The sequence below is a fragment of the Mandrillus leucophaeus genome, unplaced genomic scaffold (assembly GCF_000951045.1).
Source record: "Mandrillus leucophaeus isolate KB7577 unplaced genomic scaffold, Mleu.le_1.0 Scaffold38, whole genome shotgun sequence".
Classification (NCBI taxonomy): Eukaryota; Metazoa; Chordata; class Mammalia; order Primates; family Cercopithecidae; genus Mandrillus; species Mandrillus leucophaeus.
In genome coordinates this window covers 4527745-4545818 of record NW_012104031.1, presented here as the reverse complement: position 1 = coordinate 4545818, position 18074 = coordinate 4527745, and the positions used below count along the sequence as shown (strand labels likewise).

Genomic DNA, 18074 nt, shown 5'->3' with positions numbered 1-18074 from the left:
TTCTCCATCCTCATCCTCCCAAGCAACTGAGATAGGCGCACGCCGCCACTCCTGGCTAAGTTTCTTGTATTTTAGTAGAGATGGGGTTTCACTGTGTTGCCCAGGCTGGTCTCAAACTCCTGAGCTCGGGCAGTCCACCCGCCTGGGCCTCCCAAAGTGCTAGGATTACAGACATGAGCCATCCTGCCTGGCCTAGGTCTTATATTTTCATAGAGAAAGTAAGATAGGATTTCGACATGTCCCTATTATTCTTTGAGCACTTTCTTTCATTTTTGGAATAAGACATTTAGGCTCATCTTGTACTTTCATGCCCTAGCTGTGGGCAGGGCAGCTTTTCCTGCCGTAGCCATTTCTCCAAAGAGCCCTGGTTCCTTTTAGTTGCGAATGGTATTTAGGGCCAGGAGTGGTGGTTCACACCTATAATCCCAGCACTTTGGGAGGCCAAGGCAGGAGGATGGCTTGAGCCCAGGAGTTCCACACCCTTGACAACTTAGAGAGAATGCCTCTCTACAAAAAAAATTTTTTAAAGAAAGGAAAAATCAAGAATGGTATACAATCTATATTTCTGTATATCTCTACATATTGAAAATCACAAGTTTACTTTGCTATCTTGTATTTCTAATTCAGCCCCACAGGATTCATTATTTTCTTCCTTTTCATATGTATACCTGCCTTCTTAACCTGCTTGGGCTGTGGTACCCCACAACAGGCTGCCCTTTGTCTGGGTATACTCTCACACTCCATGCCAGGCTGCCTTCCTTGAGAATCTCTCTCGCTTGGGCTCTAAAACCTTGTTCTAGGCTGTCCAGGTGTGTACACATTCGCCTCATCTGGCTCTGGATCCTCACACCAGACTGCCCTTTCTGGATCTTCTCCTCATCCTGCTTAGACTCAAACTCCCCATTCTCATCAGTAGCCAAAACTTATTCTGGCAATGATTTTCAGGGGAAGGCTCTCCTGAGATTTTAGGCTCTCGTGAGGAAATGGGAGGGTCTTGTCAGAAAATTTTAGTGAGGTAATTCTAATATACCTAGACATCATAGCTGTCTCCCAGGGCATAGAACTACTGAGAAGAAATAACTGGTTTATTTTTACATAGGATGTGATATCTAATATTGGACTAAAAATGAGGACGCTTATGCTATACTCCACTGGTACTATCCACTAGATTTAATTGATAATGTGAGAATTAGAAAAAGATCCTGGAGATGCTCTGGTTCAGACATTTGGTGGAACTCCATTTATTGCTCTTGTTAACACAAGTTACCTCCTACCCTAAGATTTCAAAGGGTAAAGATTAAAGTGACTGCTTTGTGCAGCTTTTCTTCTTTCTTTCTTTTCTTTTTTTGGCTAATCAAGTGGAGCAGTGAAAATGGAGACAACAAAGAAAGGACCAGCCACTTTTTTCTTTAATCCTATTAAATATAATAACTTTATATGATGCAAGTCTTACGTATTCATTTTAGAAGACTTGGAAAATATAGAAAAACACAAAGGAATGAAATCATGTCACGTCATCCAGAAATGCTGACAATTAAAACCTTAGTGTTGTCTTTTTAGATTTTGTTTGTACTTGTATATGTATGTATGTGTGTGGGTCTTTGTTTATTTTGTGGTACTGTTTTTGTATTTAGATAGAGTTTAAGTGCAAAGTAATCTGCTGATTTAAGGTTGTTTTAAATTCATATCTGAGGAATAAAGGATAGAAAGGCAATTTCCATCCCTTTGATGTTCCATAATTCTAGCTATTTATATCATTCATTTGCCCCTTCAGCATGTATTGGCTTAAACCTGTAATACATTCCAGAATAGCTGGATTTCTTTTGTTTTCCCATCGATAATTTTCATAGAGTAGATGCTCGATGACATATAATGAAGAAAGGCCAAAAACAGAGGTAAGTGAAGCTATGAAAGAAAAGGAGAAGGAAAGAGGAAGCAGAGTAGTTTGATTTTGTTTATTGCTACTTAAACCAGAGAGATAGGTTGTTCTGGAAAGGTGATTTGCTTGTTTTTACACATACGCAACCTGACTCTTTTAGGTATATTTTCTAATATACCTAGACATCATAGCTGTCTCCCAGGGCATAGAACTTGGCTTATTTCTTTTTTGTTTGTTTGAGATGGAGTGTCGCTCTTGTTGCCCAAGCTGGAGTGCAGTGGCATGATCTCGGCTCACTGCAACCTCTGCCTCCCGGGTTCAAGCGATTCTCCTGCCTCAGCCTCCCCAGTAGCTGGGATTACAGGTGCCCGCCACCACACCCGGCTAATTTTTATATTTTTGGTAGAGACGGGGTTTTGCCATGTTAGCCAGGCTGGTCTTGAACTCCTGGCCTAAGGTGATCCACCCACTTCAGCCTCCCAAAGTGCTGGAATTACAGATGTGAGCCATGGCCCCTGGCTGGCTTATTTCTTTTAGGCTTTGGGCCATTGCTGATTTTCCAGCTGATACAATACAATCCAGCTTTATTCAAAAGATAAGTATTCTGACTCTTGTTCAGTGTTTATTCAAACTTGTGTTTGCATGTATTGGACTATAAGAGTTTTGAGAATATAGTGAGTGTTGTTTTTGACTATCATATTTTAAATGGAAGATGAAATTTAAATTAGTATTTGCTTGTTTCTTTTTACAATACAATAGGTAGCTTTGCAGTTTGGGGAGGCCTGTTTTCCATGATTGACTGTAGCATGGTTCAAGTCAGAGGAAAGGAAGATCCCTGGAACTCCATCACAAGTGGTGCCTTAACGGGAGCCATACTGGCAGCAAGAAGTAAGTAGTCATTATAGAAGTCACACTTTTTGGAAAACCTCATCTGCCTTAATTGAATGACATCTGTAATATATAAAACTGATTATTGACCAGGCACATTGGCTCATGACTGTAATTCCATCGCTTTGGGAGGCTGAGGCAGGTAGATTGCATGAGCCCAGGAGCTTGAGATCAGCCTGGGCAATATAGGAAGACCTGGTCTCTACAAAAAAAAAATGTAATTAGCTGGGTGTGTTGGTGCATGCCTATAGTCCCAGCTACTCATGAGGCTGAGGCAGGAGGATCCCTTGAGCCACCACACTCTATCCTGGGCAACAGAGCGAGACCCTGCTTCAAAAATAATAATAATTATAAAAAACGAGCATTGCTTAATTTGGCATAGCATAAATATACAGTATATGGTGATTTGAAAAAAAAAGTAAGGGGATCTCTTTATTTGGAGAGAATGAGAGAGCATGGAATTCTAACCCATATATTACAGTGGTTGAGAGCACTTCAGGTCCCAGTTCTGCCATTAATTAGCTGTATGACTGGTCAGTTTACCAAACTTTATGCTATAATTTCTTCACCAGTAATCTGGAGTTAGTTAATAATTATACCTGCCATATAGAATTGTTATGAATAAGGAAGTTAGAACCATCTTCTGGATCCTCAGGACAGAGAGCAAACCAGAATTCCTTTGAGCTTAGTGGTTTAGACCAAGGGGTTTGCAAACTATTTCTGTAAAAGGCCAGATAGTGAATATTTTAGGCTTTGTGGGCTATGTGGTCTTTGTCATAGCTACCTAACTCTGCTGTCATAGCATGAAAGCAGCCATGGATAATACATAAACGAAACAGTATGGCTGTGTTTCAGTAAAACTTTATTTTTTTTCTTGAGACGGAGTCTCACTTTCACCCAGGCTGGAGTTCAGTGGCACAACCTCGGCTCACTGCAACGTCCGCCTCCCGGGTTCAGGCAATTCTCCTGCCTCAGCCTCCTGAGAAGCTGGGACTACAGGTGCCCACCACCACTTCCGGCTAATTTTTGTATTTTTAGTAGAGATGGGGTTTCACCATGTTGGCCAGGCTGGTCTCAAACTCCTGACCTCGTGATCTGCCCGCCTTGGCCTCCCAAAGTGCTGGGATTACAGGCATGAGCCACCACACCCGGCCTTTCAGTAAAACTTTATTTACAAAAACAGGCAGCGGGTGGCCTGTGGGCGGCCGTAGTTTACTGATTTTGGGTCTTAGGCAGTAAGAGTTTGGGAATTGGAGGAGCCTGTAGCCATATGGACAGTTCTCTTCTTTACTATCTCTTGCAGTAAACTAGATTTCTGTAAAAAATAATCTCTTTGTTATTAATGTCTTCAGATGGACCAGTGGCCATGGTTGGGTCAGCTGCAATGGGTGGCATTCTCCTAGCTTTAATTGAAGGAGCTGGTATCTTGTTGACAAGATTTGCCTCTGCACAGTTTCCCAATGGTGAGTCTTCTTTTTGCTTAAAACTATAGCTCAGACGTTTCCAGGTTTTCTGATGTTAAGAAAGAACATACTTTGCCTGCTAAAATGTGTGGTATGTATTAATATGCTGTGGTTCATGAGGACTGTGATAATAGGTAAAAAATGAACATGTTACATTTAGCCACAATAACAAAAATTTTTTGTATAAATTTGCTGTTGATCTTTCTTTATAGTACTTAGGGTTTATCAGTGCTCATGTATCGCAATAAATGTCTGATCATTTTAAAGGGACTTGAAGAATGGATCTGCAGATGTGTAGCAATGATGATGGTCAATTGACAATTTAGTATTGTATAGCTACATGCCAGACACTGTTTTACGTAGTGAACAGGACAGTCCCTGCCCTCAAGGACTTACATTCTGGTAGGGGGAGACAGACTAACACATTAACAGATAAATTAGCTTATTTTAGATAGTGTTGCTTGTTTTGAAGAAGAGAGTAGTGAAAAGTGACTTATATTTGGGAAGGTCACTTTAAGGTTCACAGGAGAAAATTTAGCATCTTAGAAAATTCGTTAGCCTGGCTAATTTTATATTCGTTTAATTCGTTGTCTGTTTTTCTTCCTATCTGATGCATAGGGTAATAATTAAATTGTGGGCTGAATGATCATTACATGGTTATAGAATGTGCTCTCAGCTGATTAGCCAGGCATAATGGCTCACACCTGTAGTCCTAGCTACACAGGAGGCACGAGAATCAGTTGAACCTGGGAGATGGAGGTTGCAGTGAGCCGAGATCACACCACTGCACTCTAGCCTGGTCGACGGCGCGAGACTGTCTCAAAATGAAACAAAACAAAAAATTTCTGTCAAGATGGTCCATTCCTGTAGATGGTCCATTCCTGTAGATGGTCCATTCGTGTAGTTCAGCTACTCAGGAGGCTACTCGAACCCAGGAGTTCAAGGCCAGCCTGGGCAACACAGCAAGACCCCATCTCTTAAAAAAATTTTCAGTGTCTAAATGAAAATATCCCTTGACAGTGGAAGGATGCAGAAAGATATTGTGAGGTGGCCAGGCACAGTGGCTCACACCTGTAATCCTAGCATTTTGGGAGGCTGAGTCAGGCAGATCACTTGAGGTCAGGAGTTTGAGAGCAGCCTGACCAACATGGTGAAACCGCATCTCTACTAAAAATACAAAAATTAGCCGGGCGTGGTGGCACATGCCTGTAATCCCAGCTCCTCGGGAGGCTGAGGCACAAGAATCACTTGAACCTGGGAGGCGGAGGTTGCAGTGAGCTAAGATCACGCCATTGTACTCTAGCCTGAGTAACAGAGCAAGACTTCGTCAAAAAAAAAAATATATATATATATGTGTGTGTATATATACATGTATGTGTGTACATATATACATATATATACATGTATATATATGTATACATATATATACATGTGTGTGTGTATATATATATAGAGAGAGAGAGAATAATAGTAGTGAAAATTTGACCTGGCATTTGGGAAAGAAACATGCAGACTAGTGAGACATGTTGAAAATTATTTTTGGAGCTTGGAAAACATTCAGCATGAAGTTAGGAATAGATCATACATCCCAATTTGCTTTGATTTCCCTGAGGCACCTAGCAAGAGATTCAGTATCTTTTTGGCACAATTTTCAAGTGCACTGCTTGTTAAATGCCAATGAGGTAATCTGGATGACCCTGCAGACCCTCTCACCTTCTGTTTGTTTTTCATTCCTTACTTCTGAGTTAACACTCTGTTGGGATGGTCACTTTCCAATTTTGTTTTGACCGCCTCAGTGTGAAAGACTTCACATAAAACATCAAAAGAGTTCCATATTTGCAGAAATTCAGAAATGTATATAGCAAAAACTTAAATAGTTACATTGTCTCATAGAAATTAGCCTTGAGTACTTTGTTTTAGGCTTTTTTCCTGAGAGGGAATCTCCTTTTTATTTTATTTATGTATTTTAATTTTTTTTGAAACAGAGTCTCTGTGACCCAGGCTGGAGTGCAGTGATGCAATCTTGGCTCACTGCAGCCTTAACCTCCTGGGCTCAGGCAATCCTCCCACCTCAGCCTCTTGAGCAGCTGGGACTATAGGTGTGCACCGCCACACCCAGCTAATTTTTATATTTTTTGTAGAGATGAGGTCTCTGCCCCTGATCCTGAACCCCTGGGCTCAAGTGATCCTCCCGCCTCAGCCTCCCAAAGTTCTGGGATTAGAGGGGTGAGCCACCGTGCCCAGCTGGAATCTCCTTTTGAGTAATTAAAACTCAGCATTTATATAGAAGCAGCCTAAAAGAGGTGAATTTATTTTTAGACAGGAGATGTGTTTCTGAAAAGCTGTGTAGGGGGGAATCTTTGAAGAGTTAATTATATTTTTCCAGTGAACTTACATGAAAATGTTTGTTTGTTTTTTGTTTTTTTTTTTGAGACAGAGTCTCGCTGTGTCGCCCAGGCTGGATTGCAGTGGCGCAATCTCAGCTTACTGCAACCTCCGCCTCGGGGGTGCAAGTGATTCTTCTGCCTCAGCCTCCTGAGTAGCTGGGACTACAGGTGCGCGCCATCATGCCTGGCTAATTTTTTTTTTGTATTTTTAGTAGAGACACGGTTTCACCATATTGGCCAGGCTGATCTCGAACTCCTGACCTCGTGATCCGCCCACCTTGGCCTCCCAAAGTGCCAGGAATGTGAGCCATCACGCCCAGCGAAAAGTTTTTAAAACGGTGGGAAAAGAGTAGATAGAACTGTATTTAAATGGCAACAGTGATTTTCTTTGGCTTATCTTTTTTTTTGTTTTTGTTTTTGGTTTTTTTGTTTTTAGAAGAGTCTTGCTCTCTCGCCCAGGCTGGTGTGCAGTGGCGTAGTCTTGGCTCACTGCAATCCCCGCTTCCCGGGTTCAAGTGATTCTCCTGCCTCAGCTCCTGAGTAGTTGGGATCACAGGCACCCACCACCATGCCCAGCTAATTTTCATATTTTCAGTAGAGATGGGGTTTCTCCATGTTGCTCAGGCTGGTCTCGAATTCCTGACCTCAGGTGATCCGCCCACCTCAGCCTCCCAAAGTGCTGAGATTACAGGTGAGAGCCACCGTGCCCGGCTCCGGCTTATCTTTTTTACCCAGTTTCTTCTTAAGTTTTCTGTAATTAACAGATAATTGCATTTATAATGAAGTAAAAATACATGAGTGAAACACTTTGAAAGCTTCAGAGAATTCTACCACTGCCCTCTTTCTCTCTTCCAGATATTTTTTAGTCTATTTCAGTTTTTCTTAAAGGAGAAAAGATTGATTCATCCCCTAAAAGTCTTTTTTTTTTAAAGCACTTTGTTTTTCTTAGTTCACAGGCTCTCCTATCCCTTGAAAATGAAAACTGCAAGACTTTGTTCAACAGCACGCTATGTGGTGTCTTCCCATTTCAGAACTCATTCCCTACTTAATTGGTTACATAAATTGGATTACCAAGTTCTCTTAAAACATGACTAAGATACTTATACTTTGTGAAAATAATTTTAAATAGCTACTGAAAAATATGACAAGAAGTGGGAGAAACTCTTCTAATCTTGATATATGGCAGCTTGTTACAGCAATTGCTTTAAAAACTTGAAGTTTGCTTCTTGCTATAATTAATCTGTCTGACTTTGCTAGCATAGTGTTTGAGAACTGTTCATTCTGGAGCATAGCAAGCCAGTCTGTCATATGTTATACTAAATTTGAAGGTTCTCCAGTACTCTTATGGGAATTAGATCTATAAAGAAATTAGGGTTATAGCTGTAATTTAGCATATTATTTTTTTGTTGATTGATTTACTCTCTATAGAGACTCATTCCTTTTAGTTATATAATATTCAGGTGATTTTTAAATCCTTTTTATTTCTCACTTGCAGGTCCTCAATTTGCAGAAGACCCCTCCCAGTTGTCTTCAACTCAGTTACCTTCCTCACCTTTTGGAGACTATCGACAATATCAGTAGGACTTCTTTCCTAGGATTTCTTTAACAGAACGAGTTGTAGTTCGAGAAGGATTTCAGAAGATCAAGTTGTACAGTCTGTTTTTAAAACCATAGGTGGGACAGCTATGGCCAATAGGCTATAAAGAGACATTTAGCACTTTTTTCTATTTAAAGGAACAAGGTGGGAGGGGTGCTAAAAGATAATACATTTATTTATTCACACTTGAATTACATTTGTGATCAAAATAAATGTTTAAATCGCTAAAGGAAAATACAATAAGTGCTTGAAAGATGAAGGACCAAAGGGCCAAAAAACAGTAAAATATGATCATCATCTCCTTGGGGACTTCTCTGCCTGGTTTTGTGTGTTCTGCTATTCAGACAATAAAAAGCTGGTGGAACTTACTCTTTTAAGATAAGTTGTAGACTTCGACGTTTCATGCTCATGTACTTCAAATAATGCATGTTTTGTAGTTAGTCCCTTATCACTTGAAGTGACTTATGAGAATTATGCAGAGCCAACATGGATCATTTCACAGTGAGATGCTTTATGGATTGAAGGATATGGTAAAATATTTATACTTTACTTTGAAAGTAAAATATACTATGTCTTGGTTTTGAGGATATTGGATACAAAACTCTCTTCCTTTAGGGCTGCTGAGTCTTGATTCCTGATCATCAGAAATTTCACCAGAAACAACTTGCTTCCAATATACCCAATTCTATATGAAGAATTCATGGAGAGTGTACTGGCACTGGAAGAGTTTAGTGTTTCTTGTATGCTTGAAAATAAAATATGTACTGTGTTGAATGTGTTCCAAGTCCTCTGAAGCTGATCTTCATAAAGGATGTATTTTGGGGTCTGGTTGGGCCTAGAAAATGGATGAGGATTTCAGAACAGGTCATTTTCTTGATAATATTGGAAGTGACATGTGGCCTTATAGGAGGTATGATGTTAGTTAATTCCACATTTGCCTACATCTGTGGGAAATGGAGAACGAAGCCATGTGGGTACTGTAAACACACGTTTATCTTTTGGCCCAGTGCCATACATATGGTAGGCGTTTAATTACTGATTGTGTTTGGATAATTTGGGAATTTTTTACTGTGGTAAAATATACGTAAAATAATACTTATTAACTGTTTGTAAGCGTATAATTCAGTGGCATTGAAATACAGTCACAAGGTTGTATAACAGCCATCACTGTGTATACCCAAAATGTTCTCATTATCATAAACATAAACTGTGTTTTATTTTTAGAGACAGGGTCTTACTCTGTCACCCAGGCTGGAATGCAGTGGCGCAGTCATAGCTTACTGCAGCCTCGAACTCCTGGCCTCGAACCATCCTTCTGCCTCAGCCTCCCACACACCATGCTGGGATTACAGGCATGAGCCACCATGTCCAGCCTTCACCAACATAAACTCTGTACCTGTTGAATAATAACTTCCCATTCTTTCCTCACTGCAACCGCTAGTAACCACAATTCTGCTTTCTGTCTGTGAATTTGCCTTTTCTGGATACTTTATATAAGTGAAATCATAAAATAACTTGTTTTTGTGTGTCCGTCTTAATGCACTTAGCATGTTTTAAGGTCCATCCATGTTGTAGTATGTAGCAAAATTAATTTTTATGGCTGAATAATACTCCATAGTGTGCATATACCACATTTTATTTGATGATCAGTTAGGTTTTTTCTACCTTTTGGCTATTATGATTTATGGTGCTATGAACATTGGTGTGCAGCTATCTGTTTTCAACTCATTTTTGGTTCTTTTGGATATACACAAAAGAGTGGGATTACTGAGTCATGTGGTAGTTCTAGGTTTAACTTTTTTTTTTTTTTTTGTAAACAGAGTCTGACCGGGTGCAGTGGCTTACATCTGTAATCCCAGCACTGGGAGGCCGAGGCGGGCAGATCACAAGGTCAGGAGTTCGAGACCAGCCTGGCCAATATGGTGAAACCCCGTCTCAACTAAAAATACAAAAATTAGCCAGGCATGGTGGCGGGTGCCTGTAGTCCTAGCTACTTGGGAGCCTGAGGCAGGAGAATCGCTGGAACCTGTGAGGTGGAGGTTGCAGTGAACAGAGATTGCGCCACTGCACTCCAGCCTGGGTGACAGAGTGAAACTCTGTTTCAAAAAAAAAACAAACCAAAAAAGACATAGAGTCTTGTTCTGTTGCCCAGGCTGGAGTACAGTGGCATAATCATAGGTCACTACAGCCTTGACCACCTAGACTCAAGGGATCCTCCCGCCTCAGCCTCCCAAGCAGCCACTTACTACAAGTGTGCACCCCATCTCTGGCTAAGTTTACATTTTATAGAGATAACGTCTTACTATGTTGCCCAGGCTAGTCTCCAGCTCCTGGCCTCAAGTGATCTTCCTGCTTTAGCCTCCCAAAATGCTGGGGTTATGAGTATGAGCCACCATCCCCAGCCGAATTGTTTAATACATATTCTAAAACTAAATTTGGTATACTAGAGTAGAGCTCAAGATAAAAAGTAAAAAAACTAAATTGTTTTAATTACTAAAATAAATAACTGGAGAAACAAGCAGATTAGGAAGGAGGTTTTCCCTAGGTCTTTCCTGGAATAGTGAAATTAGTTTCTCACTTTTAAGATTGAAATGCCCATCAGAAATATCCCATCTGTTTTTCTTTGTATCTGACACCTTGTGCCAAATTGGCATACAATAGTGGATTACTTTTCTTTCTTTTTTTTTTTTTTTGAGACAGAGTATTGCACTCTTGCCCAGGCTGGAGTGTAGTGGCGTGATTCCAGCTCACTGCAACCTCTGCCTCCCAGGTTCAAGCGATTCTGCCTCAGCCTCCCAAGTAGCTGGGATTACAGGTGCCCAGCACCATGTCCAGCTAATTTTTTTGTATTTTCAATACCAACCGGGTTTCACCATGTTGGCCAGGCTGGTCTTGAACTCTTGATCTCGTGATTCGCCCGCCTCGGCCTCCCAAAGTGCTGGGATTACAGGTTTGAGCCACTGTGCCCAGCACTTTCTTCTTTAAATAGAGACAGGGTTTTGCCACATTGCCCTGGCTGGTCTTGAACTCCTGGACTCAAACAATCCTCCCACCTTGACCTCCCAAAGTGCTGGCATTACAGGCATGAGCCACTGTGCCTGGTCGAAATAGTGGATTTCTGAATCAGGATTTGGAAGATATGGGTACAGCTGCACCTGCTATTGAAAGTGCATCTGTTTTCACATAGGAAATGTCTGCAAATTATGAAAGCATGGTCAGAGCTCCACCCTGTGGCATGTTACTTTTAGTTAAAATTCATTGTCCAAATTCTATTCACGCCAGGCCCAGTGGCTCATGCCTGTAATCCCAGCACTTTGGGAGGCTGAGGTGGGTGGATCACTTGAGGCTGAGACTTGAGGTTTCACCATGTTGGTCAGGCTGATCTCGAACGCCTAACCTCAGGTGATCTGCCCGCCTCGGCCTCTCAAAGTGCTGGGATTATAGGCATGAGCCACTGCGTCTGGCCTCTAGTAATAATAGTAATAATAATAAGAATCAATTCAATCTGTTAGATCATGGGTGAGACCTTGTCTCTACTAAAATTCAAAAAATTTAGCTGGGCATGGTGGCATATATTTGTAGCCCCAGCTGCTCAAAGGGGCTGAGGCAGCAGGATTCCTTGATCTGAGAAATGGAGGGAGCAGTAAGCCGAGATCACACCACTGCACTCCAGCACACCACTGCACTCCAGCCTGGGCAACAGAGCAAGACCCTGTCTCAAAAACAAGAAAATTGACAATGGCTAACATCTTTAGCTAATAAGACAAATAATTATTGGATATTTTCCTTCCTTTTCCCCATGTTTTACATATTCTAGTCCTTTTCAGTGCATAAAGCTAGGAAATACGTAGTATATAATCCATGCACAGAAACTTCTGTTTATTTCTGTATGTGTCCTTATGTTATAAAACAAAAACTAAGTCCCTCCAACTCCAATCTAGCACCACGGGATTCATTCTAGCTGTCTCTCTTAGTTGTAATAGCAAGAAACCTGGCTTCTCATTATAATAATTTACTCATTTGTTCAATCCTGGTTACATATATTTTGGAGTTAGTAAACCATAGCTCTGAGAAATGGATTTGCCAGCTATAATAGTGTTTGTACACAGTTGTTTTCAGTCTTCAGTATCTATTCAAAACATGTTCCAAAGCTATTTGGATAGATACTGTGTTTTATAACACAAGGACACAAGGGTGCATGGCTCACGCCTGTAATCCTAGCACTTTGGGAGGCTGAGATGGGTGGATCACTTGAGGCCAGGAGTTAGACAGGCACCAGCCTGGCCAACATGGTGAAACCCCATCTTTACTAAAAAATACAAAAATTAGCCAGGCATGGTGGCGCACGCCTGTAGTCCCAGCTACTCTGAAGGTTGAGTCACAGGAATTGCTTGAACCCTGGAGGTGTAGATTGCAGTGAGCCAAGATCGTGCCACTGCAATCCAGCCTGGACAACAGAGCAAGACCCTGTCTCAAAAATAAAGGGAAAAAAAAGGGCCAGGTGCAGTGGTTCACACACCTGTAATCCCAGCACTTTGGGAGGTCAAGGCAGGTGGATCACCTGAGGTCAGGAGTTCGAGACCAGCCTGGACAATATGGCAAAACCCCATCTCTACTAAAAATACAAAAATTAGCCAGGCGTGGTGGCATGCACCTGTAATCCCAGCTACTTGGGAGGTTGAGGCAGGAGAATGGCTTGAACCTAGGAGGTGGAAGTTGCAGTGAGCCCAGATCGTGCAACTGCACTCCATCTTGGGTGACAGAGCAAGATTCCGTCTCAACAACAACAACAAAAATATTCTCTGATCTGTTAATTACTGGGAGAGGTGTGTAACGTTTCTTACTCTTGGTGAATTTGTCCGTTTTCTCTTGTATTCTGTTAATTTTTTTATTTTTTGATACAGGGTCTTGCTCTGTTGCCCAGGCTGGAGTGCAGTGGCATGATCTCGGCTCACTGCAGCCTTGATGTCCTGGGCTCAAGTGATCCTCCCACCTCGGCCTTCCAAGTAACTGGGACTACATGTGTTCACCACCACGCCCAGCTAATTTTTGTATTTTTCTTAGAGACAGGGTTTCACCATGTTGGCCAGACTGGTCTCAAAATCCTGAGTTTAAGCAGTCCACCTGCCTTGGCCTCTCAAAGTGCTGGGATTACCGGCATGAGCCATTGTGCTCAGCCAATTTCTATTTTGTTTGTTTTGATACTGTATTATTAGATAGATAATACTCTAACATGTGAGTTAGAACACTAACAAGCAGTTTATACCTAGGTATTTGTGAACTCCTTACCATCCCAGGTTTCTGCCGCCTCAACTTGAAGTAATACCATCCTGTCTTATTATTTCTTTTCCTTGAGTGTTTTGTTTTGTTTTGTTTTTTAGGTAAAGTCTTACTCTGTCGCCTAGGCTGGAGTACAGTGGCACAATCTCAGCTCACTGCAACCTCCGCCTCCGGGTTCATGTGATTCTCCTGCCTCAGCCTCCTGAGTAGCTTGGATTACAGACATGCGCCACCACACCGGGCTAATTTTTATATTTTTAATAAACATGGGATTTCACCATGTTGGCCAGGCTGGTCTCAAAGTCCTGATCTGGCTACCTCAGCTTCCCGAAGTGCTGGGATTACAGGTGTGAGCCACTGTGCGTGGCCGAGTTTTTTGTTGTTTTTTTTAAATTTTAAACTACGTATTTCCCCATTTATTGGTTTGTGAGTTATATACTGTCTTCAATTTATATTACTTAAGTGGTTTCCTTTAAAACTTTAATACAGATACTTAAGATCTCACATTTATTCCTACTCTCCATGTAATAATACAAGGAGCTTAGAATGCCTTAACTTCCTGCAGCCAATTAAGCCGACTGAGTTCCTTTCCTCATGGGGGCCCAGTGTGCAATGGCTGCAAACAGCAGCTTCCCTGGTAGTGATGCAGCCTGTTTGTTGTATGGGTTGCTCTAAAGGACCTTGGAGACAGTCCTTTCAGATGGATGTTCATGTTTGTGACCTTGCACTACCCCAGTGTAGGCTCCAAACAGGCATGCGAGGTGCCATTGGAAAGCCCCAGGGCACTGTGACCAGGGTTCACATTGGCCAAGTTATGTCCATCCGCACCAAGCTGCAGAACAAGGAGCATGTGATTGAGGCCCTGTGCAGGGCCAAGTTCAAGCTCCCCAGCTGCCAGAAGATCCACATCTCAAAGAAGTGGGCTTCACCAAGTTCAATGCCAATGAATTTGAAGACATGGTGGCTGAGAAGCGGCTCATCCCAGATGGGTCAAGTATGTTCCCAATCGTGGCGCTCTGGACAAGTGGCAGGCCCTGCACTCATGAGGGCTTCCACTGTGCTGCCCCTCTTAATATTCACCAATAAATTCTACTTCCTGTCCACCTAAAAAAAAAAAAAATGCTTTCACTTCAATTACCCCTCTTTCTTACATACTTTAGGTCTGTTATTTTAGTTTTATCCTGATTACCTCAAAAAACATTATTAGTATATTATTAGTGTTGTTTCTATACAGTTGTTTAAATTTATCTACTTTTTTTGCTCACTGTTCCTTTTTGCATCTCATTCCTTCCTTCAGTGATTCCTTTCCTTCTTGAAATAATTCCTGGCCTGGCGCAGTGGCTCACACCTGTAATCCCAGCACTTTGGGAGGCCGAGGGGGTGGGGAGGGTGGATCACCTGAGGTCAGGAGTTTGAGACCAGCCTGGCCAACATGGTGAAACCCCGTCTCTACTTAAAATACAAAAATTAGCTGGACGTGGTGGCAGGTGCCTGTAATCCCAGCTACTCGGGAGGCTAAGGTAGGAGAATTGCTTGAATCCAGGAGGCAGAGGTTGCAGTGAGCTGAGATCGTGCCACTGCACTCCAGCCTGGGGGACAAGAACTAGACTTCATCTCAAAAAAAAAAATTCCTTTAGAATTTCTTTAGGAGTCTATGGATGGTAAATACTCTAAATTTTTATCTAAAAATCTGTGTTTTCCCTTTTTAATAGTTCATTTTTAATTTTATTTATGTTATTTTTATAAAGACAGGGTCTCCCTATGTTGCCCAGGCTGGTCTGGAAATCCTTGGCTAAAGAGATCTTCCTGCCTCAGCCTCCTAAAGTGCTGGGATTACAGGCTTGAGCCACTGCATGTGACCAAATAATAGTTTAGTTGGGTATACAATTCCAATTTGACAGTTGGCTTTTTTTCTCAGTATTTTGAAGATAATGTCTCTGGCTTGTATGTTATTAATGAGAGGTCTGCCCTTGGTCCAATTTCTTATTCTGAGACGGAGGTTTGCTCTTGTTGCTCAGGCTGGAGTGTAATGGTGTGATCTTGGCTCACCACAACCTCCGCCTCCCTGGTTCAAGTGATTCTCCTGCCTCAGCCTCCAGAGTACCTGGGATTATAGGCATGTGCCACCATGGCCGGCTGATTTTATATTTTTAGTAGAGACAGGGTTTCTCCATGTTGGTCAAGCTGGTCTTGAACTCCCAGCCTCAGGTGATCCACCCACTTCGGCCTCCTAAAGTGCTGGGATTATAGGTGTGAACCACCACGCCTGGCCCCTTGGTCCAATTTTTAATTGCCATTCTTTTGTAGATAATCTGTCTCTTTTCTTTCACTGCTGTAAGATCTTTCTGTCTTGGTTTTCTTCAATTTAACTAAAACATGTCTATAGATAGCTTTATTTTTATTTTTGCTTATAATTTATTGTAACTTTTTAATTTTTTTTTTTTTTTTTTTTGAGATGGGGTCTCACTCTGTCACCCAGGCTGGAGTGCAGTGGCGCAGTGTTGGCTCACTGCAACCTCTGCCTCCCAGGCTCAAGCAATTCTCCTGCCTCAGCCTCCCGAGTAGCTGAGATTACAGATGTGTGCCACTACTGCCCGGCCAATTTTTCGTATTTTTAGTAGAGATGGGGTTTCACCATGTTGGCTAGGCTGGTTTTGAACTCCTGAGTTCAAATGATTCACCAGCCTCAGCCTCCCAAAGTGCTGGGATTACAGGCATAACCCACTGCGCTCGGCCCTGTAACTTTTAAATCTATAGAATTATGCCTTTCTATAGAATGGAAAATTTGTGGCTATTATTTTGAAATATCCATCATATGTTACATTGTAATCATTTACAAATAAAGAAAATGCACTGGGGGAGAGGTGGGTTGTGCCCACAGTGTCCCCTTTCTACAATCCTGAATTCTCTGAATTCCTGAATCTCTGCCGTAAGTTATTACAGTACCTTCTACAGGCCAGTTCTGAGGCAAACTAGACACTGTGGGAGCCATGCAGGGAAGCAGAAGTGGAAATGAGGTTCCTGGTATTCCTAGGAAGAAGTAAGGCTATAAGGGAAAATAATATAATTCCTAAAATTTTTTTTTTTTTTTTTTATACAGGGTCTTGCTCTGTTGCCCCAGCTGGAGTGCAATGGTATGATCATGGCTCACTGCAGCCTTGACCTCCCAGGCCAAAGCAATACCCCTACGTCATCTGAGTAGCCAGGACCACAGGTGTGCATCACCACACCCGGCTAATTTTTAAAAATATTTTTGTAGAGAGGGGATCTCCCTCTGTTGCCTAGCCTCGTCTTGAACTCCTGGGCTCAAGCAGTCCTCCCGCCTCAGCCTCCCAAAGTGTTGGGATTACAGACGTGAGCCACCACACCTGGCCTAAAATCTTTTACCCTTTAGCCAAGGATGACATCCTCTTCCTCTGTCAATATTTAACTAGAAGGATCAGGCTAGGCATCTCTTTGTTGTGCTCCCCGGCCTCCTTTTCTTCCCATATCAAGCACAGCACGTGGAAGTGTCATGACCTGTTTTCTTGTGCGTGTGCTAAAATGTGAGTTAGGCTATGAACACCACAGGGAGAGGAATTGTGCCAGACTTATTCCAACTGTACCCCAGGCACTTAGCTGAACAACTGGGGTCTAGTAGGTACTCAGCAAAAGTGTATTGCATCAAAGACTGAATAATTTCAAGATAGGAGTATTCAATGTCTAATATGTACCAAGCATATCTACCATAAGCATTATTTCATGAAATAAAATAATTTCAACTCTATAAAACTAGGAAGCACAGAATAGAATACTATTTCCCTTAATGAAAAACTCACTACATTGTTTTTTTTTAAAAATCTCATTTCCTAGCTGAACAGTAAAAACGTCATCACTGATCATAGAAGACCCACTGCAACCTACTGGTACAGAAGAGAAACAAAGTATTCAGTGGAGATGTCCTTAGCACAATAAGCGGTACAATACAGTAAGGGAAATAGAAGTGACATGCGATGGACAGCCAGGTCTAAAATTGCGCGGTGCTGATTGCTGTCCCTTAACCCAACAGTAGAAAGATAGGCGTGCCTGGAGTTGCTGGGGGGCAAGCCTCGATCCAGTGTGAATTCCGTGGACTTGTGCAGGGTTTTACTGTTTGCCAAGTGTGTTAGACACGTTACCTGGTAGAGTTCTCACATTACTTCGTGAGATACACAGATATTATGACTCTATTTACTGATGCAGAAAGAGGCTAGGGAAGAGTCATGTTTCTTGTGCCACTTGCCCAAGGTGATACACAGTCCTAACAACCGGCCTACCACAGGGTGTGTGATCTCGAACTCAGACCTTCCCAGCCGAGGCTCAGTCCTCGCCGCTGCCTAGAAGATGAGGCAGCAGGAAGGGTCAGCAGAGAAGGGTGCCCCACCGGGACGACTGGAACACCTCAGTAGGATACAGGTGGGCAAACGTGGGCCACACGATCCCACCGGCCTCTTTTGTCCTAAGCGCCGAGGCACTGGTGCAGCTAGAAGAGTGGGCGGTAGAGTGCAGGGAAGGGATGCGATCTGGCGCAGATTTCGGGGGCGGGGCCCGCGCGGCGGGGG

At 42.3% G+C, this 18074-nt stretch overlaps 2 protein-coding genes and 1 pseudogene across 3 annotated transcripts in view; all 3 read left to right on the top strand.

Moving 5' to 3' along the window:
• The window catches only part of TIMM17A (translocase of inner mitochondrial membrane 17 homolog A (yeast)), a 17567-nt gene extending 8574 nt beyond the window's left edge, over positions 1-8993 (top strand). Inside the window, exons 4-6 of the mRNA XM_011990539.1 lie at positions 2639-2767; positions 4120-4230; positions 8113-8993. Coding sequence (XP_011845929.1) covers positions 2639-2767; positions 4120-4230; positions 8113-8198 — 326 coding nt within the window. The 3' untranslated portion in view covers positions 8199-8993. The remainder of the gene's footprint in view (positions 1-2638; positions 2768-4119; positions 4231-8112) is intronic.
• Positions 8994-14061: 5068 nt separating this feature from the next.
• On the top strand, positions 14062-14540 carry LOC105547108 (annotated as a pseudogene). The gene has a single exon (XR_001007183.1). The product of XR_001007183.1 is annotated as a 60S ribosomal protein L10-like (transcript).
• A 3320-nt stretch (positions 14541-17860) lies between these two features.
• RNPEP (arginyl aminopeptidase (aminopeptidase B)) overlaps positions 17861-18074 on the top strand; it is a 24514-nt gene continuing 24300 nt past the window's right edge. The window contains exon 1 of the mRNA XM_011990538.1: positions 17861-17917. The gene's annotated coding sequence lies outside the window, so the exon portion shown is untranslated. The remainder of the gene's footprint in view (positions 17918-18074) is intronic.